We start from the raw sequence: 20809 nt of genomic DNA on the forward strand, positions 1-20809 counted from the left end.
TAACAGTTGTTTCAAGATGGTCAACAAAGGGTTTTTTTCCCACCATTGTTGTCTCTTAAGTTAACTTTTGGCTACAGAATGGCGCTTGAGAAGGATCCTGAATATATAAGGGCTTTGGTTGTTCTGGGGCAGACACTAATGCAAAAAGGACTTCTGCTGGAAGCTATTGAGCACTTTGAACATGCTATTTCCAAGGTCTTAATTCTGAAGCTCATTTGTTTACTTTAAATTTTGTTATGCTCTTGTTTTTTATGTCAATTGTTGGATTAGTCTTCACATGAATAGATGGATTACTGTCCTTGGTTATTCCCCTGATTAGAATCTTCTGTGGCATCTGAACAGTTATTAATTGTTGGTCATCCGACAGATGATGAGAATATTGATCTTTTGATCCTTTCATCCTCGTGGGCAGGTGTAACCTACATACGACAAGTAAGCCTCAATAACTCATTTCCTTTCACTAAATATAAAGTATTCAAGTAACTCTATAGACTCTAAAAAGCACCCTGGTACTGCCAATTGTGGTGGTTCCCTCTATCTTCCTCTCTGTTCATCTTCTCCTAGATTGTTGCAAATGACCAATCAACATTTCTAGGGTTAGTTATGGCCACTGATACTTCTTCTCAAAAGACAAGTGATTGGCCAATTGCTTATCATTATCCTTGTAGGTTCATAGCTATGACTAATCCAAGTGACAACCAAACCGATTTGGCTGGCAGGTCATTGCCCAAATGCATAGATGCTCGTCACATAGGGTCATTACCACCAAGGTTCAAAGTATTGATACAATATGCCCTGTATCGGGCATATTGTATCGTATACACTTGTTTAAAGGTGTTTTCTGGAACCTGTTTGTTTTATTTATTAAATAATATAAAAATATTTATAAAAATGAAAATTTGAAAAAAACTAAAAAAATAAAAAGCGCATTGTTTAAAGCACCGGTACACAGGTGTATCGATACTTTGAAACTTGATTACCACATTTTGGGTGCTGAAACGCGACATACAATTCTTTCTTGTCACGTCATTTTGTACTGGTGCTCCAAGAAAGTGATATTTATCTTATTGATTAACTCTATTCTACTTTTTTGCTTTCCCTTATTTTCCCGTTCATCAGGGTAGAAACGAAGAAGGAATAGAGCACCTGGAAAGGATAGCAAAATTGAAAGAGCCAGAGGATCCCAAGTGCAAAGCCCATTATTTTGATGGATTACTATTGCTTGCAAGGTAAGAATGTGGTCATAAATGATGTCAAATTTGAAGTTCTTGGATCTATTTGGACATGATTGTTATTTTCTGAGTTTCATATCTTTAAGCATAACCTGTTGCATGAACTGAACTATACAAATCAACATTCCAGTGCTTTATTAAATGAAGGACGAAAGTCTGAAGCGGAAAAACTACTACAAATGGCCGCTGCTTATAATCCTGCTTATAATGAATATTTACAACAATGCCGAGAAGACAGCTAATGGAGAGTTTTCTGAGAGTGTGAATTCTGGTTGAAGGGATTAGGTTTTCGTATCTTGGTATCCTTGAAATTGGTTAGATGAGAAAGTCAGCGCAGACTACGGAATTGAACTACTGCTGACCGGATTCAGCACCATGCATTTTCATTGTGCTGGGCCAGAGAGTCACTAAAATTTTGTAGGACTTAGATCTTTATTTTCTTATATTTACCTTCCCGAGGACTTTAAGATGTCAGCAGGCATCGGATGAAGCTGATCATATAAGAAGTTACATGTATCACATACCAACTGTGTATTTCATGTCATGTACCGTTTGCCCACCTTAATATTCTTATTTTTTTGTTCTTTATTTTTTTTTGGGTGTAAGCCTGTACTTGTTTTTTTAATTGAACATTACATAAATGTAGTTCAGTTACCACACTTCAAAGCGACTTCAAGAAAACTTCCATATATGTACCCGATTAAAATTATATATAAAGGAAACCACTAAAAAGATTGAATGATGGGGGGTTTAGCATAGTTAACAAAAGATTTAGTTAGCCATGAACGCCTAGCTATTATATGAGCTGGCTGTAGTACAGTTCTATTAACATGGATTAATTTAATATCTATAAGAAGTGACTAACAAAAGATTTAGTCCGTTTTACTTCTGATGTCAACTGAGATGAGACAGTTTCTGAGAGCAAAGAGTGGGCTGATTTTACTGAAAAACTCCCATTCTCTGTGCCTTTCCAAAGGAGTTCATCCCTAGGTAGGCTTGGAGTTTAGGGGAATATTGAGAATAGCCTCTACACTGGCATCCTCAAAAGCTTGAAAGAGATTGCCATTCCAGTTGCCTGAAACCAGGATGAAATCTGGGACCTTTGCTTCTGCAAATTGCTGTCTACTTTCCTTTAGAATGGGTATCTTGTTTGGGAGTCAAGGAATCCAAGAATCTAGTTGGAATACACAAAAGTTTGCAATCACTAAGGGCCCGTTTGGTTCACAGTTGGAATCGGAATTAGAATGGTCTATTCTCATAATCTGTTTGGTTCAAACAAGAATAGAAATGAAATTGGAATCAGCAGAAATGGGATTTCATTCCCAAAGGAGGGGGAGGGAATAGCCATTCCCTCAAATGGAGGAATGCTATTCCACCAGGAATGGGAACAAGATTCTAATTCCACCCAATCACACAATTGGATTCCGATTCCAGACCCCTATTCCTGTGAACCAAACGGGCCTAAGATACATGGCAACACCAACACTCAAATTTCGTTCTCACAAGATCGGTCCTCACACCGTTCTCGCAATACTTCAGCCGTGGATGTCAACCTAAGGTATTTGGTTGCTTTGCTCAAGGATCTCATTCTTTTGATTGAAGAACCCGTATGATTGTTCTCATTATCATGCAGCCATTAGTTTTCTCTTTGACCAAAGATAATGATTGTTCTCATTATCCTAAAAGGTTGTGATTACTAGGATGAGACATGTAAGACTTGGAGAGAGAGAGAGAGAGCAGAATTTATGACTAGACCTCTTCACGGTCCAGGCTTCAGGCCCAACTTTACATGTCTTGGGCTCGGGCTTCAGGCCGGGTCTATTAGAATTTTGACAAAAGTCAAACCCGAGCCCAGCCCATGAACAGGTCTAGTTACGACGTGAAACAACTAAACCGAAATAGAAATTGTCTTATGGAAACATATCTTTTTGTTAGTAGATATCATGTGTAGACTTGTTCCCGGGCTGGGCTGGGATTTGCCTCTTTATCAACAGAAAATGTCCAGGCCCGAGCCCAAGCCCAACCCGACCATTGGGCCTAGATTTTGAATACGAACCTGACCCTTATATAAAGCCCGAAGCCCGATTTGCACATAAAATGTCCTATTTTTTGTGCAATTTAATAAAATATTTTATATTAATTTGGTAATAATTTAAAAAATTAATTCATATTTTCTGAATAGTAAATTAATATTTGATAATAATTTAATAAGTATATATATATTATATAACTAATGTATATTTTTTTATTATATGTAATAGTATCAGTCATAGGTTGAGCTTATTTGAGAAAGCGCAAGCCCAACCTGAAAAATAGTCGGGCATGGTATTTAAAGCTTGAGCTCGATCCCGCGAGCCTGAAATTTTGTTCAAGCTTGAAAATATCAGGCCGGCCCTCGGGCTACCCGGCCTATGAACAAGTCAAATCATGTGATAATCATTAGTTAGAGCTGAAAATGTTGACTTGGTCAACAATCAGATGACTTAAGTTGTTTAATAGTTGAACTAGAACTGTTTGACCCGACTAGATGCTAATTCTATTTTCCTTTTTTTTTCTTTGTATTTTTTAACAATTTCTATTATTAATATTTAATATTAGAGGAATGCCTCTTTTTTGTAAAATTTTTATATCTATTTTTTAAAATTTTATTTATCTTTTTTTTGTTGCTTTTTTGAACTATTAACTGGCAACTTAAACAAAAAAGTGATTTCATTTTTGGATCAATTTTTAAAACATTGCTTAATTAAGGACATGAATGAAGGTAATAACTAACAACTAATGTTATAACACCTGAACATTAAGACTGGGTTTGGTTTGAAAGAAAAGGTAGGGAAACCAATACAAGGTTTCCCTACTTTTTTTATAAACCAAACACAGCCTAAAGTTTCTAGTTATGATAGCACTTCAAAGTCTCGTCACCTAGCTATCATTTATTTACACTAGTCATATTCTAAAAGAGGTCTCGCAGTGCATCTTGTTTGCTGACTTGGTATTAATTAATGAAACCAAAAAGGTCAAATACAAAATTAAACGTTTGGATAAATAACATAGAAACAAGATGTTTTAAAATTAACTTTTTATATATAATGTAAATTTAATAATAATAGGAGTGAAATCAAGGCAAACTTAGGAAGAGAATGAAGGGATGTTGCACTTGAGAATTATAGTAGGATGACAAGATCGGATATTGAATTTGGAGTCTTATGTGATAGGAGAATACCACTTAGGTTAAAAGTAAGTTTTATAAAATGGACATAAGGCTTCTAATGTTGTAAGGAGCAAAATGTTGGGCAGTCAAAAAAAACATGCCAAGGAGTTGAATATTGTAAAAATGTGATTTTGGAAATAAACAAGTGAGAAAATTAAAAAGAGTAAGATCAAAAATAAAGTTCTTGATCAGTACCCTCTATTTTGGCTCAAGTGACAATTTGGTCCCTAAACTTTAAAATGTGACAATTCAGTACTCGGACTTTCAAAATGTGACAATTCAGTACTCGGGCTTTCAAAATGTGACAATCCAATACCCAAACTCTCAAATTGTGACAATCCAGTACCTATCGTTAATCAGCTGCTAAATGGCATTTGAAAAGTCAAAAATGTCCTAAGAATGCCATTTAATTCTCTTTATCAACCATCCAAACATAGACGATAAAATGAACAGTCCCAAATTCTAGATTCTTCTAAACAATCACCAACTTTTTTGAATAGAAGAGGCTAGGATTTGGGACTATTCAGTCTTTTGTCAACGTTTGGATGGTTGATAAAGAGAATTAGATAGCATTCGAAGGGCATTTTTTATTTTTCAAATGTCACTTAACGGCTGATTAATGACAAGTACTAGATTGTCACATTTTGAAAGTTTGGGTACTGGATTGTCACATTTTAAAAATTCGGGTACTGGATTATCGAATTTTAAAGTTTGAAGACCAAATTGTTGCTTGAGCCAAAGTATAGGATACTAATAAGGAATTTTCCCTTCATTTTTTATTATCTATCAAAAATGAACTTATTCAGAGGAACCTAGGGCTTAGGAGTAGCTTCAATAAGTGATAAAATGAGAGTAAATTAAGGCCATGTTTGGGAATGCTTAAGTAAAAAATAAATGCTTAAAACATGTGCTTATTCAAGTAAGCACATATTTGCATTTGGCACCCAACTTTTCAAGGTCTTATTTTTTAAAATAAGCACTTATTTTATATTGGGCATTTGGTAGTCTTTTTCTCTAATAACCAATTTTTTCCTTCATTTTCTTTCAAGTTTTCAAACTATACCCTTTGAAAGCACTTTTAAGAAAGTACTTTTATGAAAGCATTTTTATAAAAACACTTTTCAAAAGCACTTTTATGAAAGCACTTTTATAAAAGTACTTTTACGAAAGTACTTTTACGAATATAAAGTGCTTTCATAAAAGTACTTTCATAAAAGTGCTTTCACAAAAGTACCTTCATAAAGTGCTTTTGTAAAAGTACTTTCATAAATGTACATTCATAAAAGTGCTTTTGTAAAAGTACTTTTATAAATGTACATTCATAAAAGTGCTTTTGTAAAAGTACTTTTATAAAAGGGCTTTTATAAATGTGCTTTTGTAAAAATGCTTTCACAAAAATACTTTCTTAAAAGTGCTTTCATAAAAGTGCTTTACAACTAGGATAATTTTATAAGTGGTATTTTAAAATTCAACTAGAGATAATTTTGGAAGAAAAAAATTGAATAAGTGAACACTTAAAAAAACTGGAAATTTGGGCTTAAAAAATAAGCCCTTATTTTTAAAATAAACACTTATTTGGGACTTATTTCCTAAATACCAATAAGTGCTTAATAGCCTAAATAAGCACTTATTTTTAAGTACTCCCCAACATAGCCTAAGATGGTTTAGTTATGTGGAGTGAAGACAATTTACAGTACTATAAGAATAGGGGTGAAAGTCAGACTGGATTAAGTAGGGTTGTTGAGGTCAAACCTAACCCAATCTGAATTGTTTAACCCTCAACCCTAACCTTAATCTTAAGGTTAATCCAGCTTGATGACTTCCGATTGGTTGGTTTGGCTGGATTTGAGTTGAATTCTCTGTTTCAACTCTACAGAACAGCCAGTTGAACGGGAAAAGAAAAAACCCAATTGGTGCCTCTGTTTGACATAGATTCAATGCCTCAACATGTACAAGACTCTTTTGAAGCAAAACAACGAGGCAGTTGAAAGATTAAAAGCTACAGTAAAAATACCTAAACTGCAGGAAATTTGTACATCATGAAAGAAAGCTCTTGATGAGGTCAGAGTTTCCATTGCTTCCAACAGATCAAGCCAGGGCAAGAACAATGCAGTGAGAGTCAGATGCCCCACAATTGCAATTATTGCATAATGTAATTCATTATTTGTAAGCGCCATATCAAGTATCTTCAACCTCTGTCCGCCCCTTTGCCTTCCCAATCCCTCTCCCTCATGTTTAGTCGTCACCTTCAACATCAATCTTTAGTCACAGCACATCACTCCCCAACAAAGAAAACTTGCTTAACTGAAGGAATCGTAATGAAGATCTTTCCTCTTCAATCAGTTATCAGAATTCTTGCCATCTGCAACATCTCCCATATTCTATTCCTACAGACAACCTTTGGATATCTCTCTTTCGAGTTTTCAATCACTCTGAGGGGGCGTTCTTTTTCTGGATTTTGAGGGGGGGGGGAGTTGGTCAATGGGATTTTGATTCCCATTGACCAAGAATCCTATGTTCTTTTTTCAGATTTATGTGGGGACCAAGGAAAGTTTATTTTCCTGGGTATCAGTTACCTCGGTAAGTGATACCCTTCTCCCAGGTGGGTAAATAACTTTCCCACCTTGGGGGGAAGTTGCCAACACTTGAATGGGACAAAAATGCCCCTTGTAATAATGAATTTTTATGGCTAAAGTGGTCATTGCCTCATTTACATGGGAAATAAAAGAATGTGGGTAAAGGCACTTACCCAGGTAAGTGTTTCCCAGGAGAGATTGCCCAGGTAAATAATTTACCAAAAAGAGAACGGGACCTGAAGGTCTGTAAGCACCGTTCATGCAAAGGTGTTTGCCTTAACACCTCAGGCTGTAGAACCGTGAAAGTCTGTGCTGCTTCTTTCTTTGCAGTACTAGTGAGCAGTGCCAACTACACTTGAGGGCATTATCCATTATTCCTTCCAAACTTTTCAAAGTACTACTGTTAAGGTCAAGATACCTTTCCTTCGATGGCAGCTTGAAAAACACATCAACCCCCATATTCTATTTTCAGGAAGGTTCATAAGCGGTGTCTCTATGCAGTTACATTTCAATACAAAATCTCTTATAAGGAATGTTCCATGTCCTAACCAACCTTATTGCTAGGCATTTCTTAGGAATATTTAGGGGATTGCATCATATGACAATTTCCTCCCAGACGTACAGTTGTGTATATGCATTTTCATGGAAATTGTTTGGTTATCTGTAATTTGGCAAGAGAATGAGAATCCATATTGTCAATAAAGATGAAATACTCTTGTCTTATGCTCAACTATTATTAGTAGCAGACTCCTGGATTCTGGGACCACAGTAACATGCTACATGTTCTCTATTAAGAGGATCGGGACCAACCAGCTACAGCTAGCTTGTCAAGCCAAGGAGCATATAGCTACACAAAGAACCATGGAATTTTGCCACCTAAACTTTAACCTGTATTAGGAGCATGAACTTTTCCACTTTTGAAACAGAGGTAGAACAAAACTGGTGAAAGGAACTGTTCGAGCTGAATTTTGATTCCTAACTGTGTTGGTTTGTTTGAGGCTGCTCCTGATCCACTGTGCATGTAAAAGTGTGGGAAGTTGTTGGGTATGCTATGTATGTTCTGTGTTCAAAGACCAAGTTTTGGCTTATTTGTAGGCTGGCTCTTTAACGATAACTCAGTTCCATGCATAATTTTTTTTTAAAGAGTAAGCCAGTAAGGTATCAATTTATTAAAAAGATGTGTACAAGTACACAAAAAGGCAGTACAAAGCCAAAAGCCAGCAACACTCACTTGCTGGCCAACAACAGGTATGTCAAAACTAAATAAAAGGACTTGCCTTCATTTCATGGTTTCTCAGCATTTTCATTGATTATAAGCTTTACCAAGAAAAAAAATTCCTTGGTTACTGCTACTACTATGTCAAAAGAAAAGAAAATATTTAATTCTTAGTTGTACTGATATGTACAATTGATCATACTAGGATGTTGCTTTGGTTTTCCTTCCCTGATCAGTATATGGGTGAAATTAACTTGTCCATGATCAAACTACAAGAAAAGGGACAAGAAATTGTATGTACAATAGATCAAGAAGGAAAGGAAAAATGCTTAGTAATTTACATGCCTATAAAACTGAAATAATGCCACTACTCGGATACTATACATTGGCTTCAAATAAGGTAATGACAGATTGAGATCAATTCTTATTTCTCAATGCTGATTTGAATCTAAAGAACTGAATTTGTTCTCTTCATATCCTTTAGCATAGTCTCTGCATCTTCTGGAAGGGTTTTGAGCTGATGTTATTGCACCTGAATCTGATTGGAGGTTCTGTAACTTTGAATGTGAAGCAAATAGGGTGCCATTTATGCCCATAGACAATGCCAACCATGTTCACATTCTGATTCTCTTCATGAGGTTATGGAGCACCTCCCAAATCCAGGTATGCCAACAAATTTGGAAAATCTATATGTGATGCCAATGCATGCACATGCATATATATCTCTTTGTTCTCTTTCAGTGGTACAGCAACTCATTGTCATTGAAGCTGGTAGCAAGTGTGTTGAAGGCTCCTTTATTTCCTACAGGTGGGATGAATGCAGGTAGTAATAATGGCCTTCAAAATTCAGGCAGTCAGTAGAGATTTTCTAAGAACCAATGTCATGTTCTAGCCTCATGCCAAATATACCAATAGCTGTAATGGAAGTTTCCTCCTTGCTACAAGCAGCCAGTTTAGAAGTAGGAAGATTGATCCGGGATGATATTCATCTGTCTGAGTACCAAGGCAGCTTTCTTCTTGAGTTTGTTGTCTGAGAGGAGGTGAACAAGGATTGTCTCAGACCTCTGGGACACTGAATGTGTAATCTCTCTATGCTCTAAGATCTTCTGGAAGAGGACAAGTGCTTTGTCTTTTGCAGACAAGGAGCCCTTCTCTAGCACCTCTAGAATCGCTACCAGGCCCTCACTATCCACTATGGCAGCAGCTGCATGTGGGAGTGTGCTCTGGTCCATTAGCAGGGTTTCAAGTGCCATTAGAGCCGCCTCTGCTGCACCAGAGTGTGTGTCAGTCAGAATTTGCACCAGTGGACGTAGTGCATCTGCCTTTACCAGGCAAAAGGTGTACCTGGATGAACAGGTGGACCCATGAACAGAGCACAAGTTATGCTTAGGTGTTGAGGCTGAGCAGCACCAAAACATGTTGGGGAAGAGACTAGTTACTCGTAACATTGGCATGGACTTGGTTGCCTGTTTGGCAATGGTGGGTGTATTGATGGTTAACAGGTTGTTTGCTTGGGATAAATGAGCAAGTGCAATTGCAGTCCGTTGCTTAGTGACTGAGCTGCCCCTAGAGAGGAGCTGCACCAGTAATGGGTACAGTTCAAGCTGGCCTACTTGCCTCTGAAGCCTAGGCTTGGATGGTTCTGTGTAGCGTAATAGTGCTGCTAGAGCATTCTCCAATAAGGACTCACCTGGTTCAACTGGTTCCTTGGTCCTACAATGCTCATCTTCTGCAGTGCTGATCACCTCCTGAATTGCTTTCAAAGCTTCAGATTTGCAGAGTATCTCATCAACAATGATGTCATCAGTTGGAAGCAGGCCTATGATTCCAGCAGCTGATGATCTCTCTTGGACCTTTGTTGAACTGGTGAGAATGGCTACTAAGGTGGTAATTGCAGCCTCCTTTTCTGGGGATGGTGGAAGTGGAACCCCAGTAGGATGGTCTTTGGAAATGCAGTATATGAGCTTCATTGTTTCTTGTCTTACATCAGATTGGCTGCAATTGAGGGAAGAAAATAGGTCGGTTACTGCTTTCTTATCTGATCGTATCAGGTCTCGAGTTGTCTCAGATTTATTACTTAGAACAACTAGAAATTGTAGGAACTGAAGCTTTGTTTGGCAGTTGGAAGCTGCTGCCAATTGCAGAAAGAGGCTGACATTGTACTCAGATTGAAGTTCCTGAAGGCATGGATATTTCTGGAAATCAGGGACTTGGCTTGAACCAATTAACAAGGTGAGGATCTCTGTGGCTTCCTGTTTCCAGTGTAAATCAGACTTTGAAAATGAGATGAGACCAAGCAAGCATGGTATTGTGATTGTATCTGCCAGAAACTGTTTGCTCATCTTGGGGACGTCCAGTAGCTTCTTAATGCACTGGCATGCATATTTGCGTGCTGGAGAGCTAGATGAGAGCATCTCAACTAGCTTGTGTATGAATTGTTTATCTTCGAGGTTCTTCATGCTGTTTTCATCAAGTTGCATATTAATTAGGGCCGCAGCCATTGAAGCTCTGGTCTCTGAAAGTCCTGAGGGAAGAAGAAACCAAGAGAATAAGCTTCATTGTGCAAAACAGAAAAGAAGTGAGAACAAGATGCATCGCTTTTCCACCTTGTTTAAAGCATTCAACAAATGGTTGGAAGTGCCCAGCTTCTGCCATCTTGATGACAAAATTGGTATTGGAAGAGAGATTTTGCAACACATTTTGGACTTTCTGTGGGATCTCAGGATTATTATTATGGAGCAGAGATACCAGTAGAGGAATGCAGTCTTTGGTATTCCCTATTTGCTCCACAAGTGTCTCCTTTGCAGACAACTCTAGTAAGATTGCAACAGCATCTGGTTCAGCCTCACCTTTGTAGAACTGCTTCACTATTCGGCGAATTGCTCCTGCTTTGACAATGGTTGCCTGCAATTCAGTGCCAAATAAATACTAGATTTAGCTTTTAGAGTTGATGGAGAACAGATGGGTTTGCAGTCAGATGACATACTGACGTATAGATTCATGATTACCTTGTTGTCTTCTGAATGTATGGAGAGGTAGTAGAGACATTTAAGAACTGCCTTGGTGTTTAGCCTGTCGATTTTTAGGAGTTCCACCATCCTTGGGATCAAACCCTTCTCCACAACTTCATCCCTGTAGCAAGGCATCTCCATTAGAACTTGCATATCTTGTAAAGCCTTGTTCAGTGTGTCATGATCATCAGAAGCAATGCTGTGGACTGTATTTTGAAATTTCAAGTCCATATCCCTTTTCTTCCACTCTAAAATAGAATTTCGAAGAGAGAGGTTTGGGGTAAGCTCCTGAGAAGGGAGGTGCAGTCTGCAGGTAGGGCATGTAGTCTCTCCTATTCTGAAGTACTCCTGTATTGCTTGCCTCTCAAAGCTGTGCCCACACAGAATAGCAACAGGGTCTGTCATTATATCTTTACACAAGGGGCATGTGAATGAGTCAAATTGGTATTGCTGATATGTGGTGGTTTCTTCTTCTTTTGGGCTTCTGACCATTTCTGTACTGTACAATAACCGTATCAGTTGAGAAAGCTGAAGGGCCTCAGCTTGCTTTTTCTGAACTTCCAACTCTTCCTTCTCCTGTTTAAGCAAAGCCAGTTCATTCTGTACAAGTGAAGCATTTGCACTTGTGCCAACAGCATCTGCAATCTTATGTAGCAGATGGATAGCATGGTCCCTATTCCTTTCATTCTGAGCTATTGATTTCTGAATCTCTGATGCAATGCTTTCAGTAGCAGCTGCTGATCGGAACTCCATTGACCTCAGGTCGTTGATGATTTGGTTGACCTGTACTTTCAAGTTCAGGGTCATGTCAAAATTTGCCAGCCCCAAGGACGATATGGTCTCAGCAATCTCTCTCGCTAAATTTTGCATCTGTGACAGCATGGACTGTGAATTAAGTAGAAGACGAAGTCGGCTCCAAGATTTGTAATCTCTGATGATATTGTGGGCTTTCTTCAGCAGAGAATCCAAAGTCTCCAGTGCCTTTCTTGTAGGAGCTAAACCTGTGATGGCCTCAATCCTCTTCGCATGTAAGGCTTGAAAGAGAATATTCATCGCTGAGATACACTTGGAGAATTCTATGAAACTTTCATTCTCAAACGCCACATCCTTGGTTTCGGTAACAATTAGCGCTGCTCCAAAAGTTACTTTATTCCACAGTTCCTGTAATACCGCTACACCAAGGTCCGTCGCATCGATGCTGAAGTCCATCGGGTTCTGACTTATGATCGAGGCTTCAAAGTCTGCTCTAACGTTAACGGATTCCTTGATGTCAAGAGGTGCTGGGCCTGGGTGGATTCAGTCAGTCAACCTATCCTCTTCTCTGCTGTACGTCCAATCCTGCAAAGGACTAAATCAAAGCTACCGAGTCAAGGATCTGAACAGTAACGAGCTGTGCCATTCCTCTAGCAGGTTCTCTGGTTCGGAGACCAATTTATTCTGTGTAGTCCCTTGCTCAAATCTCTGGCAGGAAGAGTAATGGCGGTAGCTATTTTGTATAATGAAAAGCTTAGAAACTCACCTTTTTCTTTTCTGGAGCTGAAATTCATTGGTAAACACTAAACATCCCCAGAAACATAACCTGGAAATTCCCTTTACTTGTTCAGTATTTGCGTCTATCATCTACCCACTATTGCTGGCAAACTCGACAGCAGATGGAAGAAACACAGAGTGAGCAAAACGTTTGTCCAGAACGCTTGGTGCACAGAGATGGGGGAAGCAGTTTCTGCTGGGAGAACGCTTGGCTTGACTTTGACTGGTGCATGAATATATCAAAAAGAAGATACAGAGTGAGAACAACGTCGGATTTCTTACCGGATTCCGCTGGGAGAAGGAGGTAAAGAGGTGGGAAATCTAGATGTGAAGTTGAAAAAATTTGTTTGTTTTTAATTTGTTGCCGGGGAATTGGAGGAAATCACCAAGTAGATTCTAGTGAACAAAATAAAAAATTAAAAAAAAAAAAGAAAGAAAGAAAGGAGGGGTTGAACCTTGAACCTTTGGACGGAGTCTGCGATTATCTGGATGAGCCTGGGTCCCACTAAAACTCTTCCCCTGAATTTTCGTCACTACTGATTTCACTGTGATGAAGACGGAGGAGAAATCAGCTATACCCTCTGGAGCTGGACGGCTGGAATAGCGCTGGACTAACTCGACGTAAGGTAGGACAACGGCAATTGGACGAGTGAACCTGCGAATAAGAGTCGTTCACAGAACGCGTAACGTTAACGTTTCAAGTCCCGTTAGGTGGATTCGGCACGGTTCAACCGGATATAAACCGGCCGCAAAATGACAAAATAGAGATAAAAAACCCTTGACAAACCTCATTTTTGGCATTCCCCTGTATGCTTTTCCCCTGCAGACCGAACCCTACCCACACACCGGCGATCATACAACAGTGAGTGACCCGAACCAGCGGTCGTCGGCGACGACGGTGAGAGCTCCGGTGGTACGTTTCTCTCTTCCTCTTCTTCTTCTTCTCTGATCTGATTTGAAATCCAATCTGAACAAGGTGCGGCTATTTAGGTTTCTCGTTTCTTCTTAGTATTTTGATGCTCTGATTTCTTCTTAGAAACAAAGAAATAATCTCATCCTTTTGAGCCAAAAATGTCAGTTATATCTCTCCCCTACCTGTTCAATGTATTAGACGGATAAACACATTTTGATGCTCTGATTTCTTAGAAACAAAGAAATGAGATTGTTTTACCTGGGCAAGTACATGTATTTATATTCTTTTTTTTGTTCAATTTAGCAGGTAAATGAGATTGCTTACTTTCACATATTCTTTTGCAACATGCACCTTCCTGGGTAAGTTGGTATTTTTTCACATCTTCTCAATTTTACCCTTTGGGTCCAAGTCCATGTTTCGAACACCATTGCAGTATGCACAGTGATTTGTCATTAAAAACTGAGCTCTAGCGGATTAGCCCTATACACCTTTGCAGTGCGCCAATTTATTCCATATTTCCACAACTCCAAATCAGAATAGATGTCAAAGCATTAAAGCCTTCATTACCCAGCTCCAATCTATTCCTTTTGTTTTGTTCATTTGGAATGCAAATGAAGTAGAGCCTAAAGCAAAGTAAAACCTGAAACAAAAATTATTCAAACATTACACTCTTTTTAAGCAAACTAAAACCTGAAGCAATTGGACCAAAAACTTGCACTCCTATACATTTATATCAGTGTAATGCATTTGCACAGCAACCAAATGGAGCATAAATAACAAATGATGATACCTGGTGCTCCATCACTACATTGAGAACCATCAGACTTTAGTGGCATTACATATAAATGAGAATCAAGTGCACCATTTTCTCCTTCAACCCCATAATAGATGCCAGAGTTGTTTAGATGAGGAGAGAGAAAGAGGCTTGTTGGAACTGCAGTAGAAACAACTGCAAAGGAAGCTTGTGTCTGATTATTATGCTGTTGATGATGATGATGTGGGTCTAAGGCAACCTCCATGTTAGAAAATTGTAAAGGAAGGCTTTGGAGATGTAATGAACTCAAATCAAACCTTCCCTTACAATATTTTACTGGGTGGAAGCTTATTACCATGTTATTAATATTCCTTACTCTAAGTCTGTGAGTGGCTACTTTGTTCAAGAAAATGCCCAAATGTTGGGTTCCTATCCAGTCCACCCCTCCCAACATCCTAGATAGCTAGGACCAACATTAGGTAATATTCCTTTTTACTGTAATATGGGAATTTATGAATGAGTCTTTAGAACTAACACAAGCCATTCTTTGTTTTTATGTTTCTGTTACAGCAAGAGAAAAGATCAGCAATACCAAATATATCTACATTTGGTGCAATTGCTGAAAGTCCAAACTTAAGAAACCTGAAGTGGAGATAGATAGCTTGAATCAACCATATTAGAAACTTGAATGGCTACATCACTTCCATTTCATGCTTCACTATGCCCAGAAGTCATCAAATGATTTGCCTTTTGAGATATATCTCATGATAAGCAGTAACTCTTCAAGCAAGTACACTGCCTCTCTATAATCAAACAGCATTTTGGCTGTAAATAAAAAACGAAGCAATATAATAATCAAAGAATAAGTGGAACTCCATAGTATAAATGCAACTTTATCTGACAAGAGGAGAAAAGCCTGTATGTGGTTGCCTCAAAAATGTATTAAAGAAGCTATAGAAATATCCATTCACCTCTGAGCACATAATTGCAACTAAAATAATCACAAATGTTACATGGATTGATTACATCCATTCAGATCTAGTGATCTAGATGAGTCACAATGGACTCTAGCTCACTGAGTTCTAATGACGGGCCTCACGGCCTAGGGGAGGCTGAGGCTTGTGACTCTAAACATTGGTAACTATGTGATGTTCATCCTTCGTGTCCTCAAGGTTTATGTATCCAATTCTAATTTTAGTTCCACTGCACATAAGTAATGATGAGGCAAGCCCTAGTGATTGTACTGAAGTTTACTGAGGCCACTTGTTCCAATTCTAATGTAGGAATTGAATGAATCAAAGATGGGTTTAACTGTTTAAGAGGGTTAGGATGTGTTTAGGAGTGATCATAGGACAAAAGACAGATTTGTCCCAGTAGCCAGAACATATTGCCATTATCATAAGAAAATCCAATATTATCTAGTGACTATGAAATTCTAAACATTAATAATCTACCAACTGAACCACCACCAGTTGGCTAAGAAAGCATAGTTAACATCAGTCAAAGCCAAATTTTTTGAAGGTCATAAATATAGATAATCAAGATTGTTGCTCTAAAGTAAGATCATGGTGGAAGAATTGTTATTTCTAATGAACATCAACTGTTGTATAGGTATTTAAAATTTTCTTCCAACAAATTGGAGTCTACTAATGCTTTTCATTATTCACCTTATTGTTATCATATGAGAAAAACTAAGAAATGTGTGAAAATGGTGGTTTGATGAGACTGAAAATATCCATTTTGTGCAAAAGCACCAGAGTTTAGGTAGATATTAACCTCTCCCAAGACTCGGATAACTGGAACCAACATTAGGTAGTAGTCCTTTAAAATGACAAAGCTAAGAAAAGTAAACTAATTAGCTAAAATTTAGAAACTAATTGGTGTTTTGAAAATGAAGCACCTAAATGTTTTCTTCCCTCATAGATTTTATTAAGAGAAACTAATATAAAATAGCCCTGTGCCATGGACCAAGTGACAATACTATTCTAGTTAAGAAATATAGTAGACTGTTTCTTGTCATATTATTGGTTAACATCTAGTTCATGCCTGCTTGGCCAGAGAGTCAGCCATAGCAAATGCAATGGCTGATTCTCTGGCCAAGCAGGGGGTGTAAAGGGGAGATCTATTTTGGGCTGCTTTGTAATTGTGTCTCAGGCTTAGGCAGTTTTGGTGTATATGGTTCAGTCCTAGGGGGTAACATCTCGAGCCTCCTCCTAGGCTGATTGTATTTTTGTTATTTGATTTAATAAAATTACTCTCACTTATAAAAAAAAAAAAATCTAGTTCATGCCTCTTCTTAATTTCCAAATATTTATGTACAACACCAACAATTTCAAATTCAGAACTTAATATTAGATGAGAATACTGTTCTATACAACTAGAATATATAATACTCATTCTTCTCAATCACAAAGCACTAGGTACTATTCTAACTCATTGTTAACTCAGAGATGGTTTACCATACCCAAAACTATGTATAATATAGAAACTAAATCAATAAAGAAAAATAAATCAATAATAGTAACTTCCCTAAATACAAAGACATCCAACCAAGTCTCCTAACCCACCAAAAAGGGCTTACTAGTATTTCTTGATGAATAAGGGCTTACTAGTATTTCCATACATGTGTCTCAAACAACTATACAAAGGTAATCCACAATTATATCTCTCTAACAGTTAGGTTTAGGGACTATCACTACTCTAACCCTTGACAGGTTTTCTTGATAACCTTTCTATCATTTGAATACCTAAACCTCACTAATTTCAACCATGGATATGACTTAATTTCTTGAATTTTCAATAAAAAGTTCTATTAATTTCAATAGAACAGATGAAATCTCCACTATCCCCACAAAAATGTGAAAAAAAAAATGAAAAGAAAGGAACATGAATAAGCCTTTATTTTGCATCATAAAACAGATTCAAACTGAAATATATGGAACCATAAAAAATATAAAAGCATTCAAAATCACACACAAGAATAGGAAAAGAGCAATAAATTGAACCAGAATTGCACCTTAATCCTGCTCCAACTACTAATAAAAGATAAAAAAAAATGTTTCCTATTTTCATTATTCCAAACTAACAACAATATGTTTCTGCTCAAATAAAAAAAAAAAAAAACGAAAAAAAAAGAAAAGAATCCAAATGTTGGTGTTTTGATGCACTTATACCTGATACAAAAAAATAAAACCCTTTTATCATTGATTTCTCAAAAAATTAATGCCATATCATATGAAACGCCCAAAGACCTACAACTGGATAAGTAACCCCTACGTGTTTGGCCATCCTAAAGCTGACATTTTGATAACTTTTTCAGGTTGTTGTATATTTGAAATTATTGTACAACAACCTGCATTTAGAGCTCCCGTAAGACTTCGCTTGGGCTAGATTTCTTGGCTCTCTGAGTTTTACATGCCTTAAGTAACATTGTTTTAATAGCATCTCAATTAAACAGGATATAGCTGGATTGATCAACAAGATAAACAGATCCTCCATTTCTCTGCTCCCAACTGTGTATTCCTCCTCACTGTAAGTTTAATGTCCTCCAAAATCATTCTGGTACCCTTTCAACAAATTGGATTACCAAGAATTTTGGAAACAAGAAATCAAAATAAAAAAAGGAAATCAATGAAATAATAATAAAAGAGGAATAATAAAATGAGAAACAATTTTTTGAACGGGATGAAAAAAATAAGATGCATTATGTGCATCACGGAGGAACGACGGATCAACGGGCAGAGGAATAGTGATTCTTACCATTTCAATGGAGGAAAGAACAATGAGAAGCGGCGGTGGCAATTAGGCGGAGCAGTGACAACAGAAACTAGGCGGAGCGGCGGCGGCAAATGGGAGGATCAATGGTGCCGGCAACAGAGGGAGGACGAAGATGACAGATTGTAGGAGGATAAACTCTTTGGCATTGGTGACTAGACGGAGCTACAGCGATGACTAGATCAAGCAACAGCAGCAAGACGATGAAGTGTAGGAGGAGAAACTACTTAGCAGCGGTGAAGGTGATTTTTGAGAGAAGCAGGAGAGGCACTCTCGATTGTGGGGGCAATTTTAAGATTTTAAATTTTTATCTACTTACCCTCCACTCGGGAAATGGATTTACCCGTAGATTCCAATAGTATCATTTACCTGAATAAGTGACGCCTAGAAAATTAAACTTACGACAAGTTCCACACATTTTGAAATCTAAAGATAGGTAAATGGGTCAACGGGATTCACAATCCCATTGACCAGACATTCCCTTTCACTTTACAAAAACGAACACGCCCTTAATGGAAATGTTTGTTTGTTTCTTCTCAATTTTATTAAGTTTTGAGCAGAGAGAGAGGTGGCGTATTCTCTTTGACTATCAACAGGAAAAGAAGGGAAGATGAAAATAGTCGAGGCTGCATTGTGAATTGCAGTTTTGTCTCTTCACTCTCCTGTCTTTTTGTTTTCTTTTTTATCTTTGATTCTATTGCCATTCGTGGATGAAGGGAAAGAGGGAGTGGAAAAATAACAGAGGGGATAAGATGAGAACGTGGTAGCGGTTCTTCTGGTGGTGTTGCTACAGTGGAGGGTAAAAGGTGGACTCTCCACATAATGTGAGCTCTCATAGGTCGTTGCCATCATGCCATACAGCAAAAGTATCTCCTTTTCTGGGCCTCTACATGGATTAAAATTTTGGAGTTTTTAAAAGTTTTTTATTTTTTGAATTTCTGAAAATTTATCACAATTCGGGGGAGGGGTGTATTGTAACATAAGTGAGGATTTGTGACAATACATTCAGAAAATCGATTAAAATTTTGAGGGGAACAAACCATAGATTTTCCTAAATTTTTTGGCACTACGCGAAAAAATAAGAATCCAATGCATGCATAGACAACATGGAGTCACCCACTCCACTCTTGATTCTAAATGATTTTCTAGTTTATACCAATGGCCAAGCCCTCTTCGTTCACTACAAGGAAAATGATCTAGGCTGACGGTCACCAAACTAGGCGTGTTCAAATTTGGTTGATAAGCCAAAAATTAAATTGAACCAAATTGAATAAGCTAATTCGGCTATCGGTTCGGTTCAGTTTGATTTTTATTTTCTAAAAAAATCAGTTTTCGGTTTTGATTCGATTTGACTAAAATTTTCAACCAAACTAAATTGAAAATCGAATTAATGTTATTATTTAGTTAAGTATATTAAACATTAATGTTTTATTTAATACTTTATGCTAATTAATTATTATATTTCGTAATGAATAATTAATAATAGTTAATTAAAACCTAGATTCATTATTAATTGTCTATTATTCATTAATCATTAATTATTTTTGAAAATGGTCAATTCACCGATTTCCCATTGGCATAGGGCTTGGGGTCTATTTTAGTTTTTTAATTAATAATAGCTAATTAATTAAAACCATTGGACTTTGGGGTCATTTTAACTTTTAATTAATAGTTAATAGTTAATTAATTAAAACCATTGGGTTTGGGGGCCATTTTAACTTTTTATTAATAATACTTATTAAATGCTTTTCATTTTATGTGGAAGTGGAAGTAGGGTCCAATCAAACTAAATTCGGTTAAGTTTGGTTCGGTTCTAACTTTTAAAATATAATTCGGTTAGAGGAAATGATAAAACCAAATAGTTGGTTAGATCCTCAGTTTGAACCAAACAGACCAATTGTACACCCCTACACCAAACCACCAACTTAACTTTTTAAACCGCTGCTAACATAGACATGAGCCGGTGGTTCAGTGGCTACCATTTATGTTTGTGCTGCCCTAGGTCATGAACGCTGGCCTAGAAGACAAAGCCCATTGCCTTAAGGACTTGGTCCAACCATTCACAATCCGGCGGTTTTTCAGAGAATCGTCTGCACAATGTCAAAAAAAGCGATTTATCAAAAAAAAAATCTTTGGCCCAAATAATCTAAGGCGATAGTCGAAATCGCTAGGACAAAATAAGCTAAACGACAGTTACTTTCTAATCACTGACATAGGTCCAATGATAGTGGCGGTCCTGACCGCCGACCTAGGCATTGTAAGCCGACAACCACAACTGTCGGAACAGATTATGGTGGACGACGATTTTTTTTCTTGATTGCCGCCTTAGCACCATTAAGGGTGGTGGTTAAGACTGCCAATATTGATGTCGTTTAATTCTATTTTCAATTCAAAGCGGTGATCAAGACCTCCGGCTTAGATCCATTTGTCATTTTAATAAACTGCCACCTTAGTCAAATTATGTAATCAAATCCACCGCCAGCTTAGACTGAATTGTCATCTCACTAAACCGCCAGTCTTATTTCATCAAAGATGGTGGCATAGATCCAGTATAAACCACCAACTTAGGTATATTGATTTGCCAAAGGCGGTGGT

The 20809-nt window shown here is 37.5% G+C and overlaps 2 protein-coding genes and 2 long non-coding RNA genes across 8 annotated transcripts in view; 2 read left to right on the forward strand and 2 right to left on the reverse strand.

Moving 5' to 3' along the window:
* Positions 1 to 1891, forward strand: part of LOC104592709 (ALBINO3-like protein 2, chloroplastic) — a 39779-nt gene extending 37888 nt beyond the window's left edge. For 2 of the 3 annotated variants that reach the window (XM_088900804.1, XM_010252164.3), the window contains 4 exons: positions 78 to 195; positions 343 to 432; positions 1120 to 1229; positions 1363 to 1891. In XM_088900804.1, coding sequence (XP_088756930.1) covers positions 78 to 195; positions 343 to 432; positions 1120 to 1229; positions 1363 to 1474 — 430 coding nt within the window. In that variant the 3' untranslated portion in view covers positions 1475 to 1891. The remainder of the gene's footprint in view (positions 1 to 77; positions 196 to 342; positions 433 to 1119; positions 1230 to 1362) is intronic. The other variant, XR_016083938.1, reaches the window with a different exon arrangement.
* Positions 1892 to 8378: 6487 nt separating this feature from the next.
* On the reverse strand, positions 8379 to 13698 carry LOC104592711 (U-box domain-containing protein 44-like). Of its 3 annotated transcripts, XM_010252168.3 has the most exons (6): positions 13561 to 13698; positions 13229 to 13428; positions 12763 to 12996; positions 11241 to 12591; positions 10839 to 11136; positions 8379 to 10756 (listed from the first exon to the last, which is right to left on the reverse strand). In XM_010252168.3, the coding sequence occupies exons 4-6, from the start codon at positions 12450 to 12452 to the stop codon at positions 9186 to 9188; spliced, it is 3081 nt and encodes a 1026-aa protein (XP_010250470.1). In that variant the 5' UTR covers positions 12453 to 12591; positions 12763 to 12996; positions 13229 to 13428; positions 13561 to 13698; the 3' UTR covers positions 8379 to 9185. The 3 variants fall into 3 exon arrangements, with proteins under 3 accessions (XP_010250470.1, XP_010250471.1, XP_010250472.1); XM_010252169.3 differs by having other exon boundaries at positions 11241 to 12996; positions 13236 to 13428; XM_010252170.3 differs by having other exon boundaries at positions 11082 to 11136; positions 11241 to 12996.
* LOC104592710 (uncharacterized) lies at positions 13553 to 15326 on the forward strand. The gene is made up of 3 exons (XR_734440.3): positions 13553 to 13686; positions 13993 to 14045; positions 15011 to 15326. It is a non-coding gene; the product is annotated as an uncharacterized LOC104592710 (long non-coding RNA).
* On the reverse strand, positions 13729 to 18337 carry LOC148800891 (uncharacterized). The gene is made up of 3 exons (XR_016084369.1): positions 18200 to 18337; positions 14011 to 14326; positions 13729 to 13868 (listed from the first exon to the last, which is right to left on the reverse strand). It is a non-coding gene; the product is annotated as an uncharacterized LOC148800891 (long non-coding RNA).
* Between the last annotated feature and the right edge of the window lie 2472 nt (positions 18338 to 20809).

Source organism: Nelumbo nucifera, chromosome 3 (assembly GCF_055504915.1).
Source record: "Nelumbo nucifera cultivar China Antique chromosome 3, China Antique-T2T, whole genome shotgun sequence".
Lineage (NCBI taxonomy): Eukaryota > Viridiplantae > Streptophyta > Magnoliopsida > Proteales > Nelumbonaceae > Nelumbo > Nelumbo nucifera.

Bases quoted from the DNA above. Each gene is read 5' to 3' on its own strand.
- LOC104592711 (XM_010252169.3), bottom strand. From the start codon at position 12,452: ATGGACTTCAGCATCGATGCGACGGACCTTGGTGTAGCGGTATTACAG. The intron at 11,137-11,240 runs GTAATCATGAAT...ACTGAATTGCAG, and splicing joins TACATTCAGAAGACAACAAG to GCAACCATTGTCAAAGCAGG. The intron at 10,757-10,838 runs GTGGAAAAGCGA...TTCTTCCCTCAG, and splicing joins TGTTGAATGCTTTAAACAAG to GACTTTCAGAGACCAGAGCT.